We start from the raw sequence: 22,605 nt of genomic DNA, 5'->3' as shown, positions 1-22,605 counted from the left end.
ATCTCAGGTTAAGGGAGAGAGAATCAAATAGTATGAGTTAGGATAAGGACAAAATCATATATTTACTGAATAAAATACATTTTATCTTGTAACCTCAGATGTGGATGAACATCTGAAGTGCTCAGACTTTGATGCATTGGATACATTACTGTTCTCAAGGTCACAGGCGCCACTCTCTATTCATGTGGCAATTTGGTTCATATGTTAAAATATTGAAGTGCTCTAAATAATCAGTGCATCATCCCCAACTGCTACATGATGAACACACTGCTTGGCTGTGTGCTTTTGTTGTTGTGGACTATTGTGAGCATTGTTCCCAATACAGGACAAGAATGAAGACACACTTATGTGTGGGTGTCATGAACCACTAGAACTCTCCTAATACTTTTTTGAAATGAATCTTTGTAATTATTATATGTATTTTGATATGCACAAGTATTTCTTTACACACAGAAACAACAGTAAATGAAACTTGTTTTCTCATTAAAGAGGAAACAATTAATTATATCCATGTGGGAGAGGAATCAGTTTCACAATTGGTGGTTATCACATTGCAGACTCAGATTATCTCAGACTGGATGTCATATACAATATACCCAAATTTTAATACCTTCTTTTATTTCATGAGTGTTACTTTCAGATACAGATTCTTGTACCATTGTCAAGCAGGAATAACAAGAGTACTTGAACCTGTATTGGAACATCCCTCTAACAAAATAAAAGAAGTTGTTGCTCACAAAACTTGTTTATATTCTACCTCCCAACTTCTATAATGCTTCTCAAACATGTTACAGATGTAACAAACAGGATGTGTCACAATGTAAAGGGTAGCCCATGTAAAGGGCTTCATATTGGAGGTGTCACAAATGAGATATGCTTAAATTAGAAAGTTTCTGAACTGGGAGGTGCAGCTAATTGTATCCATTGGGAATTGTCATAAAATGTTATAAGATCTGTATGTCTGATTTGTTGGCAGATGCCTTGCGGGAGGCTAAGTTGTCTGTCTGGTATGCCAGCCCCTCACTGCCCCCTCAACAGGCGGGACAACTGAAGAGTCAGGCAATTCTGGGATGCAAGGTAACCACCGAATGTTTGAAAGTATTTGGGGGACTTTAGATACCAATTTACGTATGACAGTTACCTTCATATTTAATGGCCCTTTAATGGACATAGTCATCTTGTTTTATGCACCATTATGTCATTGAAAATGTGCTCAAAGTGACAACAAAACAAACTCACTTCCTGTATGCTTTGGCAAGCATAATGTTGATTCCCTAGAAACTTGCTGTGTGGAAGTGCATGTTTTCAGGATCCATCAGTATTATTCTCAGTTGGAGAATCTGACCTGCAAATCATCGTGTACTCATCTTCACAGTATATGGCAACACCATTTTCTGTAGTTATACCACATGTATCTCCACAGATGGCCTTATTCTACAAGTATAGTTATACAAGGTTACTCTCTTTAGATGGCCTTACTCTTCACATATAGTTATACAAGGTTTCTCTCATCAGACGGTCTTACCCTGCAAGTATAGTCACACAAGGTGTCTCAACAGATGGCCTTACTCTTCACGCATAGTTATGCAAGGTTTCTCTCGTCAGACAGTCTTACCCTGCAAGTATAGTCACACAAGGTGTCTCAACAGATGGCCTTACTCTTCACGTATAGTTATACAAGGTTTCTCTCGTCAGACGGTCTTACCCTGCAAGTATAGTCACACAAGGTGTCACAACAGATGGCCTTACTCTTCACGTATAGTTATACAAGGTTTCTCTCATCAGACGGTCTTACCCTGCAAGTATAGTCATACAAGGTGTCTCAACAGATGGCCTTACTCTTCACGTATAGTTATACAAGGTTTCTCTCGTCAGACGGTCTTACCCTGCAAGTATAGTCACACAAGGTGTCTCAACAGATGGCCTTACTCTTCACGTATAGTTATACAAGGTTTCTCTCATCAGATGGTCTTACCCTGCAAGTATAGTCACACAAGGTGTCTCAACAGATGGCCTTACTCTTCACGTATAGTTATACAAGGTTTCTCTCATCAGATGGTCTTACCCTGCAAGTATAGTCATACAAGGTGTCACAACAGATGGCCTTACTCTTCACGTATAGTTATACAAGGTGTCACTCGCAGACGGTCTTACCCTACACGTATAGTTATACAAGGTGTCTCTCGTCAGATGGTCATACTCTTCAAGTATAGTTATACAAGGTGTCCTTTGTCAGATGGCCTTATACCACAAGTATAGTTATACGAGGTGTCTTTTGTCAGATGGCCTTACCCTACGAGTATAGTCAAACAAGGTGTCTCTCATCAGATGCCCTTACTCCACTAGTATGGTCGTACAATGTGTCTTTTGTATAGTCAAGGTGTTTCTTGTCTGATGGCCTTACCCTACCTGTATAATTTTACAAGGTGTCTCTCGTCAGATGTCCTTATACCACAAGTACAGTCTCTAAACAGATGGCCTTACTCTACAAGTATAGTTATATAGAGTGTCTCTCATCAGACAGCCTTATACCACAAGTATAGTTGTGCAAGGTGTCTCTTGTCAGATGGCCTTACTCCATTAATATAGTCATACACAGCATCTCTCGTCATGTTAGTGTTCGAAATTAACTTTTTTATTAAACAGAAAGTACTTGCTACAAGGTTTAAAAATAGGTAGCAAAATCTTTCACCTGGTAGTAGCATTTTGCCCTATTGTGTTAAATGCATTATTACCCACGGGGTAATTCATAAAGGGGTTTCATAACACCTTGCAGTGATTTGAATGGCTAGTACTGGTACTACTTTCATCATTCATTCCATCATGATTTTTATTCAGAAGTTTTCACACCTTCTGAGAGCATGTAAAACGAAAACACTTATATGGAATTGAATAAAATTTATTTCATTTAGTGTGGTTACAAGCATTATTTATAATCCTTTAATAGCTCAAGTTTCTGTAATAAAAACGGAAATAAAACAATCTAAATAAGTAAACAAATACGTCTAGTAGGTCCCTCATGAGTGTACACAAATATGGCGTCACCCGTAAAAGTCATTGATTTGGTCAAATTTTGGCAGACAGTTGGTTGGAAGAGTTGTGAATATAATCAGGAGATTGAATACCTTTAGTGTGTAACTTGTGAGGACTGAACAGGCCCAATTTTCGGTGGAGTCTTCAACATAGACATCAAATCTCAGTAAGTGGGAATTCCAAGCCAAGTTGAGCAGGCGTCACTGGCATCCAGCACAAAGCGTCGGCGTGTCATTTACAGTAACTCGTTCTCCGATGAAGAAAATTAAACTCAACTATTTGAGACTTACAGTTCCCTGTTATTTACAATCATCGTTTTGTGTGCCTCTCCTATAGCTAATTAAATGCTCCCTGTTATCTTCTTTGTGAACACTTCTCAACATTACGACTAGCCCGACTGGCCAACTGACATTCAGGTCAGATTTAGGTCACGTAGTCAAGTTAAAAATATTTACACTTCACAAGTATTTTGATGAATTATATTATTGCATTTTGAAACCAAGTCCTCAGTTGAAAAGAATTAAATTTTGATTCCAACTTGATTCTGTCTTTATTTGTTTATTTTCTTGGTTAGTCATAAGAAATACCTTGTCTCTATGCAGCATACATTTTCCTGGAGTGAAGTGGTTGACATTCCAATCACCAATATGATGTATCAATACGCATTATTTGGTTCTGTATAGGAAAGCAAAATCTTGCTTTATTTTAACGAGATATTTTCATTTCTAGAATGTTGGTAATATATAGGATGATATGAAACTTGATATGAAAGGAGAAGCTCATATACATGTAGAGTAATTCAAGTATATTTTGGTTTCCTATATCCTATCAAGCATAGTTATACAGTGTGTCTCCTGGGGGGAATTACTCTATGTGTATGGTTATGCAGTGTGTCTCGTGGTGGATAGAATTACTCTGCAAGTATAGTTATACAGTGTGTCTCCTGGGTGATGGAATTACTCTACAAGTATAGTTATGCAGTGTGTCTCCTGGGGGTTTGGGGTTGGATTACTCTACAAGTATAGTTAAACAGTTTGTCTCCTCAGGGGATGGAATTACTCTACAAGCATAGTTATGGGAGCATGGTGGGCGAGCTGGCTAAGGCACCAGGTTAGTGATCCAGTGAGGTTGAGGGTTCGGGATCGAGCCCAACTGTGACCGGTTGTAAAACCGTGGAGTCAGCTTTGTGTGAAAACTCTTCCAGTCTTGTCACAACCCCTAATGTACAGTACACAACCCTGTGCACTTAAAAGCACCCACGAATCCGGTGGTATATGACCAGATGGTGGCCTCATGAACACATGCATACCCCTAGTTGCTGGTATAGTATGTGCAGTAAACTTGGACAAAGTGCTGTGACTATGTGTCCCAGTCCACCCAGCTGTCAATGGGTGATCTTTTTGTTGCGAGGGGCGATAACTCTCCTTTTATAATGATATAAGCGACAGTCCAACTTCTAGCTTCCGGTCTGGTTCCCGAGTCAATGTGCGCTGCGACAACTTGCTACATGTAACGTCAGAACCCAGCATATGTGTTGCCGTGTTTCCCCTTAACTGAAAAAAATATCGTTTATGACGAAAAGCCATTAACTGACGCGTGTTTTGCTTTGATTTTTAGTTTAGAAAGGCATCTGCTGTTTAATTTCCAAATGCAGTACGAATTGACACGATAGAAGATAACAGGGAAAACGCCACAAAACGTCGGTATATTGTCACGGCATTTCCTATGACAGAACACGAGACAGAGCAAGTCTCGGGTATCATAGCATTGGTGAAGTAATGAAAATCCTTTTTTATATGTTATCAGCCATTATGTTGTTCCTAATGGTAATTCTTTAACTTTTGCCACATTAAAATCTTACAAATACTTCCTATACAACCACTGATTCATTGTAAAAAAATTGGGGCTACACCTCCGGCGAACAAGCATCCCCTGGAAGTTCTTTATTATAGGAAGATATGTTTATGCATTTATATATATTATTACAAATTTAACAGTACAATATACAATGACTGAATAAAGTCATTCATGTGTAATGTAATATAAAAGTACACACGCACCAGCATACAAGGAATCAGATGAAATTACAACATTGTACAGTGCAGATACAATGTAAATTGGGGAATAGTTATGGGAGCATGGTGGGCGAGCTGGCTAAGGCGCCAGTTAGTGATCCAGTGAGGTTGAGGTTTCGGGATCGAGCCCAACTGTGACCGGTTGTAAAAAACGTGGAGTCAGCTTTGTGTGAAAACTCTTCCAGTCTTGTCACAACCCCTAATGTATATGTATTATTACAAATTTAACAGTACAATATACAATGACTGAATAAAGTCATGCATGTGTAACGTAATATAAAAGTACACCAGCATACAAAGAATCAGATGAAATTACAACATTGTACAGTGCAGATACAATGTTAATTGGGAAAAGATATTGACTTTATTGATATATTTGTGTTAGAATTTGAAAAATCAATTTAATGCGACAAAACATAAGAGTGAGCTCTAAAAATAAAAGACAATAAAATTGTGAAGACAAGGTGTATGTAGACACTGCAGAAAAACATAAACCATTTGATGCTGACAACACTAACCAGTACCATTTATTATATTAGAGACTGAAATTTATTATCAATATGAATATATGTATTGTTTAGTTGTGTAATGAAAATAGAATTTGGAAAGTGCCCTTGAATATGTACGTAACCTAATGGTAGTTTTGCTTCTTCTGTGTCTGAAATAGTGTATTTAATGAATTAATATTTTAATATCCTCTCCTTTATTAAAACTTAAGAAAAACAAAACATGTTAATTTATACCCTTAATTGATGATACTTAAATGCAGTCATTGTAGAAATTTGCAATATCTTTATGTATTATTTGCCTATACAGTGAATTTATATTTCATGCATCACAAACCGTTAAAGACATAAAAACGTAGATTTTAGTTACACCCATGTTTATCGCATTTGAAAATTGGCTACATGTAGGCGATGATTTACATAATTCGTCTGCTACTGTTATTTTATAATTACTTGACCATTGCTTCTCACTTTCCTCTGTACCTGCTAAATATCTGTGTTGTCCAAAATCCTAATCCCGTCATGAGCGACCCGATGAAATTTATGTGAAAAGACTTTCAGTGTTTTACATTTTGTGCACCGCATCAGCTCCCACCATTGTAAATTCCATGACCGTAATACTAAAATGATTTGAGTACATATACACTGAAAATACACTGCAATTTTAAATGTGTGATACTGAGACATCTAGTGCCAGGCTTAAATAACCGATTGCAAAACGTCAACAAAACGACAAAACATCACCTGAAAATGATCAGCTGATTCCACCGCCTCGCTTCGAACTGCAATTTCGCAAATCATGCTTGCAAAGAAAGCAGTCATGCCTATCCAACGTGTATCATAGAATCATGGAATAAATATTTTAGGACATAACACTTGATATATCATCGTGAATGGGAAAAGATCTTCTGTCCATGCACCGTCGTGAACATTACCGGTGAAGTTGAAGGCTATGCTGGTTAACTGTCTCTAAGTGTAATGGTAACACACATGGATCACATCGCACATGTGAGATGCGCTGTCAGTTTAAGGTTGGACTGTCCGGATTCGTACATCTAGCTGAGGAGTGAAGTGAAGATAAATTCAAAAAGATCGCCCATTGAGTACCTCGTTAGGATGAGAGTCCCACAATAAACTCGGTGCGCCTAGTGGCAGCTAGAGTTGTATACTCCCCAGGGAGTTGAGATTGAAATACGATGTGCTGTTGAGATTGACATCCAGTGATCGAGGGAAAAATACCAGTGCCTTGAGCATGCGCAAGTGCGTGGATATGTGCACTATATAAATATCCTATGTCTTATGCAGTGTGTCTCCTGGTGAATGGAATTACTCTACAAGTATAGTTATACAGTGTGTCTCCTGTACAGTATGTTTCCTCTGGGGATGGAATTACTCTACAAGTATAGTGGTACAGTATGTCTCTTGGTTAATGAAATTACTCAACATGTATCGTTATGCAGTGTGTCTCCTGGGTGATGGACTTACTCTACAAGTATAGTTATATAGTGTGTCCCCTCTGGGGATGGAATTACTCTGCAAGTATAGTTATGCTGTGTGTCTCCTCTGGGGATGGAATTACTCTGCAAGTATAGTTATGCTGTGTGTCTCCTGGTGGATGGAATTACTGTACAAGTATAGTTATGCTGTGTGTCTCCTGGGGAGATGGAATTACTCTACAAGTATATTTATGCAGTGTGTCATCTGGTGGATGGAATTACTGTACAAGTAATTACTCTGGAATGATTACCTCCTCTGGTGTATACATGTACTCAGCGGAGCAGGGACAAATATGATCAACTAAATAGACATCAAACTATCTGCCAGCGCTAATATTGGTACATGAAGAACATTAGCACTAGTGGGTTGCCTTGAGAGGGTACAATGTTGGACTTAGCCTTATACAGAGCGAGGATCGGTCAGTTTGTTCACCCACCCGGGACGAGACAGGTGAGCCATGTTGGTACGGACCGTGAATACTCGCCCCACATCACAGCATCAGATCTGCCTCTCAGGTGGTCTGTCTGTGCACTGTGGTTTACCCTCTACCTTCTTGTGACATCGGTTGTGATTACTCAAGGTAATGTCCTACGTGATAAATGCTATGAATACCTGGATTTTGAAAACATTGTGTACATTGATGACGTCACGGTGCGAGGTCCCTTGATCAGCCATGCATGTCATCGACAAGATCAAACAATCACATCATCTGAACAGTTCATGATCCCAGCCAACAGTGTTAAACTACACCTAATCCTTTCACACGATGTAGAGACAAACCCAGGACCACAGTTGACAATGAAAGACCTCAATGCTGTTAAAGCGGAGATCAAAACTGACATACTGAATGAAATTCGTGAGTTTCGACAATCGATGTGTACTGAAATGAGTGCCATAAAATCCCAAATAAGGGAAGTAGCTGAAAAGTGCTCCTCATTGGATAATTCACTATCTGATTTACAGGTAGACATAGATAGAGTGACAAATGAACAAGTGTCAATCTACACTGATATAGATGCTATGAATCAAAAGTTTGAAAATCTTGAATCTGTAGTCTTAAGACACGAGTCCGAACTCGATAAACTGGAATGTTTTAGTCGAAGAGATAATATTATCTTGTATGGAATAGATGAACAACGGGACGAAAACTACAATGCTTGTAAAAACAAAGTGATCGCTGTTCTCAATAGTAATGTGGTGGTTAAGGTTTGGCGAGGGTCAGACATTATACGAGCGCACCGTATAGGTCGGAGACAAGAAGACAATGATAAACCATGCCCGATGATTGCCAAGTTCTCGACTACAGAGGATAAAATAGCTGTACTGAAGCATCGTGATGATCTGAGAAAGGTAAATATTGGTGTGGCTAACGATCTCACCAAGAGACAAAGAGAGACTATTGCAGACCGTAAGAGTAAAGGACTTGTAGCATACTACAAAAATGGTAAGCTTGTGACAACACCAGCTAACCCGGATCGAGACCACCCAGCCGAGATCCCACGCAGACTAACCCGCACAAGGACTGCTACATCCATACCAAGGACGAGCAGGGGTCCCGGACAGTCCGCCCATAGGACAAGCATGCGTCCCGACTCTCAAGCTTCTACACCAGTCTCAGTCTCAGCCTCAGCCCAAGCCGCTGCCCCGGGCAACAACCCGACATCTCCCCTGTCTCCTGACCTAGACTCCTCTATGGACGACAGCTAGGGACTCGGCCAGGCCCACAACTACACAAGACAGCAAACATCAGGTGCAGAATATTCCAGTTCTTCTTTATGCAATTTAAAGATTTTAACGTGGAATATTGACGGTTTGCTCCCCAAACTTAACGATATCGATTTCATGGAGTATATACGAAGCTATGATATTATCTGTGTAGTAGAAACGTTTCTAGACAATGTCAGGGGGGATGGAATTACTCTACAAGTATAGTTATGCAGTGTGTCTCCTGGGGAGGTGGAATTACTCTACAAGTATATTTATACGGTGTGTCTCCTGGTGGATGGAATTACTCTGCAAGTATAGTTATGCTGTGTGTCTCCTGGGGGGGATGGAATTACTCTACAAGTATAGTTATACTGTGTGTCTCGTGGTTAATGGAATTACTCTACAAGTATATTTATACAGTGTGTCTCCTGGTGGATGGAATTACTCTACAAGACAGTATAGTTATGCAGTGTGTCTCCTGGGGAGGTGGAATTACTCTACAAGTATATTCATACAGTGTGTCTCTCATTGTCAATTTATGCCCTCTTATTTATTACCCTATTGCATGACTGGAATGAATCAGTTCCGTTACTATTGCAATGTGCCTGCTTTGATTCCCAGTAGGAGTAGTACTTCTTCAGTGTCTTGTCAATACCTGTAGCTTCTGTCCCTCAACAATTTAACTTGTCACTGGTTTTGTGCAAACAGGATTCAGGTACTGTACACACCGATGCAGTTTTTGTCAGGTTGTTATCTGGTTTCTGTATCTGACATACAGCTCCTCATGCAGGCCTATTAGTGATAACTCTTTCCTTTTTTAACCAAACATAATTAATGACAGTGATGTTTGTTCTCTCTCATCCATCCAAGACATTGCTCTTCTGATAACAGGCCTTCTTGCCAATATTGTCAACTGAATCTGCATCTGACAAGCAACTGAATGATGAACTGGCCCTGGCCTACATTTCTAACTCTGCTGTTTTCCCAGTGGGACTGGGCAGATACCGGGACCTAGCTCCAATTCTTGGTGGTGGAACGTGAGTACAGCACGACACCTATGTGAGGTGACACACATCACCAATATTGATCCTGTAATGCATTGATTGAACAAAATGTATCCTGTCACAGCTCCATCAGACCCTAAACATTCCTGTATGTATGTGTGTGTGTTGAAATATTGTTACATATACACATGATGTTGAGATATTGTACTAGATTTATATAGGTGATACTGAATGTGTGGTCTACAAACATCACATATATAGTTTATCTTGAAATGTTGTGCTATAGATGTATAGAGATGATATTTACTGCATATTAACCCATACCTGCTCCCTTTATCCTGTTTTATGAAACTTAAGTTTAGTCACTGAGGTAGGAATGGTATCACACATAACATGAAGTTCTGTGACCATTAGTGTGATGTTCAGCTGTGTGCCAGCTGGAAGACAGAACTGTGATGGCCTGCACTCTACAGTCATAACATTAGTCTGAAGTAGCAGACATATTACACTTTTAACATTTAACATAAATGATTAGGACTAATTTTTTCTTCAATCTATTTTCACTCTAGGCGTTTAATGTTAGCAAAAATCAACTGGATATTTGTCTTCAAGGACAAGCTATATAAAGAAAATGTACCCAAGTTGATAGAGTGCATCAATAACATTCTCCTCCGTCACGAAAGAGAGGGTGCTTCCACTGATGACTTACTGACTATGCATGGAATGAAGGTTAACCTCAACTTTACCCATGGCTTGGAGTTTGCTACAGAGGATCTGGGGGAAGAGTATGCGACAGATGGACCTCCCAATCAACCATCTTCTCTCACCAGACCTGGCCTCAGCTATGACTTTTGGGGCAGGCATTTTGAAAGAAAATCTGAGGTTACTTGGAAAGATTTCAAAGATGCATTTCTTCTTGAATATGGTGACAAGATTGTTGAGCAGTATTCTGAAGACAAGAAGAAACTGTTTGTTAATCTGATGTATAAGGATATATTTGACCTGAAGAAAACAGTTACAAGGTCCGTGTATAACCAAGCATGCAGCAACAACATGAATGCCGACCCACACTGTTTCTACAACAGGATTGAGGAGTACGCCATTGCCTATCTCTCTCTTAGGGAAGTGATTGACATGGACAGCACACTACGCATCACGACCATACAGAGTTTGGGTGAGAACACAGATTAGCTTACTAACAATTAGTAGAGGTGTGTATTGCCAACATTTTTGTATTGCAATATCGTCATATGTGTTGGCATATTGCAGTATGTATTGCAATATATTGTGAAAGTGTAACATTCTTAAGGTCATGAAATTACTGTCTTTTTCCTTTGAAACAATCAGCCACTGGCCACTGTCAGGACTCAGATGTAGTTGTACAAGAGATCAATTGAAAATGTTTCCAAATTCTAAAGTTTGGAACTCTAGAAAAAGGTTCTGCAGTGGCATCTGCCACTTTGGTTTGTTTATCATTATGAGTGCAGGTACCAATCTATATAAAGTTATACAAATGTAATTATATAACCAATAAACATTTTCAAAAACTATTAATGTATATGAAGGAAATGCAAACGTTAGTAGTTTTGAATGTATATTGTGAAGTTTGAATTGCAATATACTGGTTCACCAGTATTATTGCCCATCCCTAACAATACAGACTTTCATTCTTTTATGAATGTTAGATATTGTATGCCAGTCATGTGCTGTTGTATCAGAGTGTGGTATTAATGTCAACCAATCATGCGTTGTTGTGTCAGCATGTAGTATAAATGAGAACCAATCATGTGTTGTTGTGTCAGTGTGTGGTATGAATGTGAACCAATCATGTGTTGTGTCAGTGTGTGGTATGAATGAGAAGCAATCATGTGTCAGTGTGTGGTATAAATGAGAAGCAATCATGTGTTTTGTCAGTTTGTGGTATGAATAAGAAGCAATCATGTGTTGTGTCAGTGTGTGGTATGAATGAGAACCAATCATGTGTTGTCATGCCAGTGTGGTATTAATGAGAAGCAATCATGTGTCAGTGTGTGGTATGAATGAGAAGCAATCATCTGTTGTGTCAGTGTGTGGTATGAATGAGAACCAATCATGTGTTGTCATGCCAGTGTGTGGTATTAATGAGAAGCAATCATGTGCCAGTGTGTGGTATGAATGAGAACCAATCATGTGTTGTCATGCCAGTGTGTGGTATGAATGAGAAGCAATCATGTGTCAGTGTGTGGTATGAATGAGAACCAATCATGTGTTGTATCAGTGTGTGGTATGAATGAGAAGCAATCATGTGTTGTGTCAGTGTGTGGTATGAATGAGAACCAATCATGTGTTGTATCAGTGTGTGGTATGAATGAGAACCAATCATGTGTTGTCATGCCAGTGTGTGGTATGAATGTGAACCAATCATATGTTTTGTCAGTGTGTGGTATTAATAAAAACCAATCATGTGTTGTGTCAGTGTGTGGTATGGATGAGAACCAATCATGTGTTGTGTTAGTACGTGGTATGAATGGGAACCAATCATTTGTTGCATCAGTGTGTGGTATTAATGAGAATGAATATGTGTTGTATCAGTGTGTGATATGAATGAGAACCAATCATTTGTTGCATCAGTGTGTGGTATTAATGAAAACCAATCATGTGTTGTGTCAGTGTGTGGTATGAATGAGAACCAATCATATGGTGTGTCAGTGTGTGGCATGGATGAGAACCAATCATCCGTTGTGTCAGTGTATAGTGTTAATGTGAACCAATCATGTGCTGTTGTGTCATTGTATAGTATTAATGTGAACAATCACGTGCTGTGTCAGTGCATGGTATTAATGTAATCCAATCGTGTGCTGTAGGCAAGTTTTCCTTTCCTGCGATCGTGAATGGTTTATCTGATCTTCTTCATGATGAAGATCCAAACATCCGTGCCGTGGCTGCCATAGCTCTTGCTAAAGCAGGTGAGTGGTTTCATGTGGTCACTAGGGGCCCATGACACTAACATGCATGAGTTTTCAAAGTACACTGTCAATGAATTTTCCAATTTACTGTGGGACTTTTATTACTTGAATCATTTTCATAATCAACCTAGAGATGATTTGTTCTGTTCCAGTAGTTGCAAGGAATGTCTTTTGTTCTAATTATGACTTTCAACGTTTCTACTACAAGTGATCAATACTTCCATATGTAGATTGTGAGGTGACAAGACAACTCCATACAATCAAGGAAGTATTGACACATCACCTGCCACACCCACTCCTACTGTTTAACTCTCATGCTGAGAAAGTACACAGCTGATGTTGAAGATACATATGCTCTCTGTGGTTGTTCATCTGCACATAAAAAGTTGATATTAATCTAACAATTGGTTTAAATTCTTTCACTATGGTTGACATTCTTCTTGTTTATGTCAGTGCACTCATGAATGCCCAGTGTTGAATGTCATGTGTTATGTCCATTCTTGAATCCATCATTCAGTGAAGGAACAATGAAAAAAAAAGGAACTGTTTTCCAAATGGTATCCTGTCTGCTCTATGTACATATGTGTAAGTAGTCCTTTAATCATTTTGGCTGCCTTGTGCTATGTTAGTTGTCTGCCTTCTTTTAAACTGCTGTGTGGAAGCTCTGTGAACATTCACATACATTTGTATTGCTTGAAGTTGGTATGCCATTAGCCAGCTTCTTACAGTAAAACTTTTTTTACTTGGAGGTGTCAGGATGTCAAGAGTTGGATTGTACACACTGAAGGGAGATTACTCTGTTATGAGACATGGTAGTATCTTCATTAGCCAAAAGAAAACATTTTGTGAAAACTCAATTTGCTGTCAGTAAATAACCAGATATAACAGGAAAGTTACGATATATATACAACCACATGACATTGTCAAATTCAATACACAGCAAATAATCAGAATGCAAACTAACACATAAGTATTAAACAAGGACTGATTGACTCTGACTGGGATATCAAGCATATTTCAGTGTTCAAGTGCTGTTCCAGTACTGTTCATGCGTGGAGTCGTGTAATCTGGGCAGTACCTTATTGACCTATGTATGGATAACATCTTCTTTTATTTTTTCAGTGCTTTGTCCCTAATTGACATGGTTCAAGAATTTGTAGCGAAATGGCACATTCAGAAAATAATGAACCAGTTATCCATAAATTTGTCAGTATTACACATACACACAAGACAATGCCAGTTCAATAATCTTAAACATAATGTAAACTTGAAATGGTTTCGCGAATGAGCCTCATTTCCCCCACTATTTTAACATTAATAATGTTTCAATGACCTACAGTTGTTTGCCTTTTATTACTTGTCTTTTGTTGCTTGTAATGAGTCATGAGTCAAAACAGTTGAAACATTGGACATCACCACTGTAGGGACAGCAAAAACTGTTCATCAGCTGTCAGTTTTATGACCTGAGTATTATGGGATGCTGACAGTGTCATGGTGTACTGTCCTCCAACATGGAACACAGTAAACAGAACATATTAAGCTATACCAAGACAATTATGGAATGAAATTATTACTGAAGAGGTGTGGAAAGAGGAGGAGGACATACTGACCATCATGATGTACAATAGCACAAGTCAGTCATAACTCACACAGGATTTTGACCTAACCCACTACAAATTGTATCAGAATGTTTTCAACTGTTTTAAGACCCTGAACCATTCCTTCTCATATTTTTCTGAGTGCTTTTTTGCAAAATGGTGCATATATCATGAGGCTAAGCCCTATTAAGCCATAAAAGGTTTTAAAGGTCTGTAATTTATATTTTCCTAGACTTTTTATATGTTATTAAGGAATGGTTCAGGAGTTTAAAACAATTAAAATAATTTCTGTTGCAATTTGTGGTGGGTATTCTCATAAAGTGACTGGTCTACATAGCTAGTCCTAAAGTGTCCTTGAACCCCATTTTCCGATGCCTCATTCTCTTAATGCTATTCTATCAGACCAAATGTCATAAAAGTTCAAGCCATTGTGGCACAAGTGATGATTAGGTTGAGGGGAACCTTTTTGAACAGTCAAGAGGAACTTCTAGGAAACTAATAACAAAAACTGTTGACAAAAGAATCTCTGTGTAGATGACAATTATAATGAAACATATATGATATTAATGCTTTGTGAGGGTCAGAACTTACCAGTCACCCTTTGTATGAATATGTCGGAGCCCATTATATAGTGCTATAGTCAGATGTCAGCCTCACAATGTCTGTTTCAGGCAAACAGAAGCGAGAGACAGTTGACAAGCTGATAAGTATCATTGAGGATGAGGATCGACTAGTGAGGGAAAGTGCATGTCTGTCTCTTGGATACCTGAAGTCCCAGAGAGCTGTCTCCTACATTGTGGACAGATGGTAGGTCTACCCATAGAGAGTTCTCTCCTACATTGTGGATAGATGGTAGGTCTACCCATAGAGAGTTGTCTCCTACATTGTGGATAGATGGTACGTCTATCCATAGAGAGTTGTCTCCTACATTGTGAACAGATGGTAGGTCTACCCAGAGAGAGCTGTCACTACATTGTGAACAAATTGTTGGTCTACCTGCAGAGAAATGTCTTCTGCATTGTGGAGAGATAGTAAGTCTACTCACAGAGAGTTGTCTGTACTTTGTGGGTAGATGTCTACCCACAGAGAAGTGTCTCCTACATTGTGGACAGATGGTAGGTTTACTCAGAGAGAGCTGTCATTACATTGAGAACAGATGGTAGGCCTACCCACAGAGAAGTGTCTCCTATATTGTGGATAGATGGTAGGTCTACCCACAGAAAATTGTCTTCTACATTGTGGGCAGATGGTAGGTCTAACCAGAGAGAGCTGTCATTACATTGAGAACAGATGGTAGGCCTACCCCAGAGAAGTGTCTCCTACATTGTGAACAAATGGTAGGTCTACCCACAGAGAATTGTCTTCTACATTGTGGGTAGATGGTAGGTCTAACCAGAGAGAGCTGTCATTACATTGAGAACAGATGGTAGGCCTACCCACAGAGAAGTGTCTCCTACATTGTGGACAAATGGTAGGTCTACCCACAGAGAATTGTCTTCTACATTGTGGGCAGATGGTAGGTCTACCCAGAGAGAGCTGTCATTACACTGAGAACAGATGGTAGGCCTACCCACAGAGAGCTGTCCTTACATTGTGGAGCTGACCTTTAGCATGTATGTTTCTCCATATGATGGGATCATATCAATAGATTTTAGAGTTTGTTTTTAAGTCTTCTAAATTTATGCTAGAAGTTGCGGTCATCATTATTAAATTCTGCATGTGATGTGAGACAGCCAGTCAATTGTATTTGTTCATGTCAGGCGGAATGACCCCATCTCCACTGTGCGACAGGCTGCTGAACTGGCACTCAGCAAGATGAATGTGGAGGAAGCCCAGAAGTGTATTCAAGTCACAAAAGTATTGTCTGCAGAAATGTCAGCTCTCAAGCCCCAGCCAAAGTAGACTTGAGTGTGCGACTGGAAACCTGATGAGGCTGTGAAAATACTCACTTCCATAAGATGCCGAGACTGCATGTAGGATTCACAAGAACCATTTACACACTTGAAACTTGTGTATTCTCTAAGTTTTGCATAATTGCAAAATTTCAAAGTCTGACACAGGATCACCTATCTTCGGGGTAATGCATGTTCACTGAGATGTATTTCTGCCAGGTCAGTATCAATACTACCTCCACCAGATGTATGTATGGGAAAGAAGCATTGCAATGCCATGTTTAGTTGTGTGTCCCCATCAAGCAGAGCACTAAGTCAGTCATAGATTATGAAGTTATTGTATTGTTGTTATTAGAACATGTTATAACATCCCATAATATATATTGTACTGTTGCCATGAAAACATTCCATCTATATGTACATATATTATCATGTTGACATGGAAACATCCCAGGATATGTATTGTGCTGTTGCTATGGAAATGTCCAGTGATAACTTTTGTACTGTTCCCAGGGAAACAACCCATGATATGTATTGTAATGTTGCCAAGTAAACATCCCATTATATATTTTGCACTGTTGCCATGTCACAGAAATATTCCATGTTAAGTATTGTAATGTTGTCAAGGAAACATCCCATGATATGTATTGTAGATTGTATTTTAAGAGGCATTTTGTTTTGTCTTTAGTGCAAATAAACCTCTGAATCATCACTGTAGTGTTTATTATGTGCTAGCAGGTGAAATGTGTATTTAACAGGCACAACAATGTTCAGAAATAGATTTATCTACCACATTCATGTCTGGATCAGTGGCTCTTGGAGTTACCCATTCAGTTTGACCCAGAATCCCCTCTTGAACTTGCTTCTCTCTTAACAATGGCAATGAAAAGAGCATATCATCTCCAAGAGCTGACACCATGTCCACAAAGATAACTGATGGAGAGAACCCTTTCAGATCTCATCAACAGTAACCAACCTTTCCATTTTGATCAGTAGAGAATGCCTGGTCTCTTTGATGCCTTCAGAAACATGCTGCTGCAGGATCAAATGCAGCAGTTGGCATTCTGTTGAACTTGAAGCAGTATCATACTTATGAACAAAAACTCTTTCCCTTCCTCAGAATGTTCGTGCCATACCATATGTATTTGTTTGCAGTCACTTCTGCTTTGATTTTTCAAGTATATCTGAATACACGATAATGATAGAAACTCCTAGCACAGTCACTGCCATAGCTTTACTTTGGAATTGTTAGCTGTGTCTGCTACATGGTTGCAACAGATATAAAACAGAGATGGCACACAGTCACAAATCATCCTGCTACTGCCGTGTATTAAACTCCTTATTTGTTTTACTCAGGTAAAAAACTTTACTTGACAAATCTTTACCATTGCTGTTCTGAATTAACTGTAATCTGTTGTTGATACTTTACCTAAATGTTCCGACCCTTGGCACAACCGTTAGCTCTCTGTGAAACGTGGCGTCGTTAGATGTACTTTTCAATTACTCTGTATTGCGGTTTAGGATTGTTTATTTGATAATGTTTAACTTTACATTGTTTTGTGGTTATTGTGGATTGTATAAAGTGTGTCGTACATTGCGTCATCAGCACCTTCCTGTCTGTGCTGCATGTGACATATTTTATCTATTGTATTACGTTGTGAATTACGTTACGTTGCAACTGTGTACCATGTAGATGTGTACACGCCCTCTGACTTGATGTGTAGAGAATTTAACAATGCCGTTATGTTGTATACTTTTGTATGTGTGTCGTGATTAATGTGGTATGTATAACGAATCCACATATGATGTTTCTGTTCTTTGAAAGCTGACTGATCACTATAATAATTGTACCCATACTATTTCCGAATGATTATGTAACAAAAGATGCGGCGACTGCTATGTATTGAACTCCTTGTTTGTTTTACTCAGGTCTTGTGGTGTGTTGTGTGTGGGTTGATCTAGTCTTGCCGAGCGAGCTAATTCCCCGAACTCGCGAATTAAGAAGTGGAGAATCAAAAATCGGCCTATGGCGACTTTCCAACCCACAAGTTACAACACCAGGAGCCAGACACAGCTTCAGCCACAGGCGACCTCTGACCCTGCCACAGAAACCAACGACCTTGACGAACTCGTGGAGGACCTTACAACAATAGCTTCGGGTCCAAACACGGAAAACGTTCATCCTACCGGCACTATCAACGAAGACGAGAGTGCGTCAAGCCAAGACACCGACGGTGCTCATCCTACAGCAGTTCCACGTCATACACAATCTCCCAGTATAGCATTCGTAAATAATTTGGCGAACAAATTCAATGGGACAGGCAACGTATGACAATGGCTAAAGAAGATGGATTGTCTTCGACAGCACCAATCGCTCAGTGATTCGGTGTATCTTAACCTGCTGCCATTGTATTTAGATGGAACTGCTGCTACTTTGCTGGACTCTCTTAATCCAGCACCAACAACTGCAGCCGAATTCGAAGCTGTCTTCACTCAGAGGTTCAACAATGTCTCCTAACAAACGGCTTTCCTGTCCACCCACCAAAATAACACTGCATACATTGAACGTGTGCAAGAGATGACAGCCGGCCTCCATTTCCCCGAGACCTTCCTTGCGCAGGTAATGGTCTGCAGTCTCCTTTAAAGGGAATATTTATTCCCCATGGCCTAGAGACACTGCAGGCAGTGTCACATCAGGTGAGACTGGCAGAAGCTGCTCTACAAGCCACACAGGACGCCACACCACTCATCTCATGTGTGACGTCCCCTTCAGTTGAAAACAATAATCAACTGACTACCATTGCTGCACTGTTGAAAACACAACAGGAACAACTGGACAAACTCACCGCGCAAATGGTCTATGTTCCACCACGACTGCATGTCAACACATATACCAGCCAGGGTCCGTCTCAGCAGCCCAGAGCTAATGCTCGCCATTCTACACAGCCTCTGTAGCGACAACAGTGGAGCAACAACCTTCAGGTAATGGACAGGGTTGTGGAAACAAATGCCGGTCTAGATTGTCAAGTCCATCTGCAAATCAGCGATGTAGTTATTGTCAAGGGTTACATCACTTTGCAAGGGTATGTTACCGAAGTTGGAATCAGCAATAGGGATTCGCGCCTGTTGGTGGGTCCTGGCCTACGAGCAGGCACACCTTAAAAGCCCCTAGGTGAAAGAATACATTTAAATCTTGCAGCAGGCATACCAGTAACCCCAAATCCTCTAGTGTATTCAGTCAATCACAGATTAAGAATACAGTGTATGTAAAGGCTGGTTATATTTGTTGCCATGCTTTGGTAGACACAGGTGCCACTCTGTCAGTTCTGTCTCTCCCCACTTAGGGCAGGTATTCCTCTCTCCTAGATGCAGGGCAGTAAGCTCTCACATGTTAGCGGTGTTGGGGGAGAGCACATTAAGGTACTTGGATCAGTTATCATTTCCCTCTCCATTGGTAGTGTGACAATTGACCACAACCTTTTAGTTCTCAAATCAGTTCAACATGCAATCATCCTCGGGTAAGATTTCCTCACTCCAAATGAAGTCATCATAGATTATACAACACATACTCTTGCCCTCCATCACGGTTTAGTCATTGTACCTCTCCAAACCAATGGCTCAGGTCTTGTACGTACTTGTTCATCTGTCACCACACCACGTTAGTTTGAATAACCACAAAGGTCAGTCATGTGCCTTTCTATTCGAACTAGTCCCTCCATTGACCTCATACAAATTGGCAGGTGCTAAGTGTCTTGTACAGTCAAAGAGAGGTAGGGCATGTTTTACCCTTCTGAACCAAACAAGTGAACCAGTTGTCCTCCCCTCCCACAAGGTCATAGCAGTTGCTTACGATGTGGCAAACTGAAACCCCTGAAGTTCAGTTTTACTATGACACCCCATCTCCGTCTATCTCTAATGTGGATACCACTATGGAGACTCCATGCCCTCTTCTCCTGATCTGGAGAACATTGGAGAAATGCAACGTAAGTGTCCTGATTTCAAGGCCATTATTAGTTTCCTGGAAGACGATTCTTTACCACAGGAGACCAGCCAGAAAGAAGGATTCAAAACACTGCTCATGAGTATGACATGTTAAATGGTGTACTTTATCAATTCTATCATCTTCGTACTCGCAAGATAGGGGCAGCTCATAAACTCATTCGTCAGTTAGCACTTCCGCAGAGCCTCCACAGGGATGCTCTGATCTCATACCCGGATTCACCACCACTTATTAAATCGCGAGTTCGGGGAATTAGCTCGCTTGGCAAGAGGTATGACTAGACCAACCCACACACAAAATAACACCTGAGTAAAACAAACAAGGAGTTTAATACATAGTAGTCGCCGTATCTTTTGTTACATAATCATTCGAAAATAGAATGGGTACAATTATTATAGTGATCAATCAGCTTTCAGAAAACATAAACATCATATGTAGATTCGTTATACATACTACATTAATCATGACACACATTCAAAAGTACACAACATAATGGCATTGTTAAATACTCTACACATCAAGTCAGAGGGCGTTTATACAATCTACATGGTACATAGTTACAAAACAGCATAGTATTCACAACGTAATACAATAGATAAAATATGTCCCATGCAACCTAGTAGGTGTTCATGCAGCACAGACAGGAAGGTGCTGATAACGCAATGTACAACAATAACCACAGAACAATGTAAACATGTAACGACGCCACGTTTCACATAGACCTAACGGTTGTGCTGTCATAAAATATGCAGAAATACTGTGCGTTTTCCCCATGTTAATATAATTCTCTATAGTTACCTACTATTCACAGCCCCTGTCATATAAGTGTCTATAGTTACCTACTATTCAAAGCCCCTTGATGTCAAAAAAACCTTATGGTACACTTCCAGTTACGTTGCCATGGTTTCTTTTGTTTTTACTGTCGGTGTATTTAACGATACACCTACTGGTTCGATATGATACAGTAGGTGTATCGTCAAAGTGACTACTTCAGGTCTTTGTGGTCCCAAGTAAGGCATATAAGACAATGGGAATGGCAAATTATTCATTTCTGGACTTTCCACTGTTATATCGATTCTATCTCTGTTTGCACACTTCACGAGAATGCGGTTTTTCGCTGGAACAAAGCCATCCTCGGTCTTTCCTTCAAGCGCAGTGGACGTTGATATTGGTGCCCCAGTTGCGATAGTTGCTGGAGTTGGTGCACATAACGTAGTTGTGGAGGTTGTTCGAGGAGCGACTGCATTGCATTTACTGTCATAAAATATTCAGAAATACTGTGCGTTTTCCCCATTTTAATACTTACATGACATGGGCTGTGAATAATAGGGGACCGTGCATACTTGCGTGGCATCAACGAGTTGCGAGTAGTATCGAACTATATATAGTTACATGACACCAAGGAGCTGTGAATAATAGGGAACGATATATAATTACATGACACTTATGGGTTGTGAATAATAATAAAAAATATCAAGTATGTCAATGATTAAACACATCATTATTCATAATTTAAGAATTTACAAATATCCCTAACTATTTTTGTCCGGGGAAGTTGCGTGCTATCAACGTGTTGCGAATGGTAGGGAACCATATGCAGTTTCATGACACAATGGGGCTGTGAATAATAGGGAACTATATATAATATTACATGACACTTAGGGGTTGTGAATAATAGGGGACCATATATAATATTACATGACACTTAGGGGTTGTGAATAATAGGGGACCATATATAATATTACATGGCACTTAGGGGTTGTGAATAATAATAAAAATATCTTCTCTGGAGGTAGGTCGTCCGAAGCATATGTTTACACTGACATTTCTTTGTGTTGTGTAAAAAGACGCAGTTACGGGCATATTTTCACTGCAGTGAACATATCCAGTGTCCGTCGCGGCAATGGAACTATGTGTGTCTCTTTTCAGAATGGGACAACACGAATACTGGGGCACGTTGAATGGTCCTGTCATATCTGGGGTGTTGTATAGTTTGACACCATGACTGGTCATGTGTCACCTGGGATGTTGTATAATGTAGATATTATGAATGTTCCTGTGATACCAGGGGGTTTGTACAGTTGGACACCATGACTGGTCATGTGTCACCTGAGATGTATAATGTAGATATTATGAATGTTCCTGTGATACCAGGGGGTTTGTACAGTTGGACACCATGACTGGTCATGTGTCACCTGAGATGTTGTATAATGTAGATATTATGAATGTTCCTGTGATACCAGGGGGTTTGTACAGTTGGACACCATGACTGGTCATGTGTCACCTGGGATGTTGTATAATGTAGATATTATGAATGTTCCTGTGATACCAGGGGGTTTGTACAGTTG

General features: G+C 39.8%; 1 protein-coding gene across 3 annotated transcripts in view; it reads left to right on the top strand.

Moving 5' to 3' along the window:
* The window catches only part of LOC137296278 (uncharacterized), a 65,781-nt gene extending 48,812 nt beyond the window's left edge, over positions 1 to 16,969 (top strand). For all 3 annotated transcript variants that reach the window (XM_067828037.1, XM_067828046.1, XM_067828054.1), the window contains 6 exons: positions 977 to 1,077; positions 9,710 to 9,855; positions 10,392 to 10,996; positions 12,666 to 12,767; positions 15,037 to 15,172; positions 16,126 to 16,969. In XM_067828037.1, the coding sequence (XP_067684138.1) occupies positions 977 to 1,077; positions 9,710 to 9,855; positions 10,392 to 10,996; positions 12,666 to 12,767; positions 15,037 to 15,172; positions 16,126 to 16,267 (1,232 nt within the window). In that variant the 3' untranslated portion in view covers positions 16,268 to 16,969. The remainder of the gene's footprint in view (positions 1 to 976; positions 1,078 to 9,709; positions 9,856 to 10,391; positions 10,997 to 12,665; positions 12,768 to 15,036; positions 15,173 to 16,125) is intronic.
* The last annotated feature ends 5,636 nt before the right edge of the window (positions 16,970 to 22,605 follow it).

The sequence above is a fragment of the Haliotis asinina genome, chromosome 1 (genome assembly GCF_037392515.1).
Source record: "Haliotis asinina isolate JCU_RB_2024 chromosome 1, JCU_Hal_asi_v2, whole genome shotgun sequence".
NCBI lineage: Eukaryota > Metazoa > Mollusca > Gastropoda > Lepetellida > Haliotidae > Haliotis > Haliotis asinina.
Note: the sequence above shows the minus strand (reverse complement) of the source record. Positions and strands in the feature narration are given on the sequence as shown.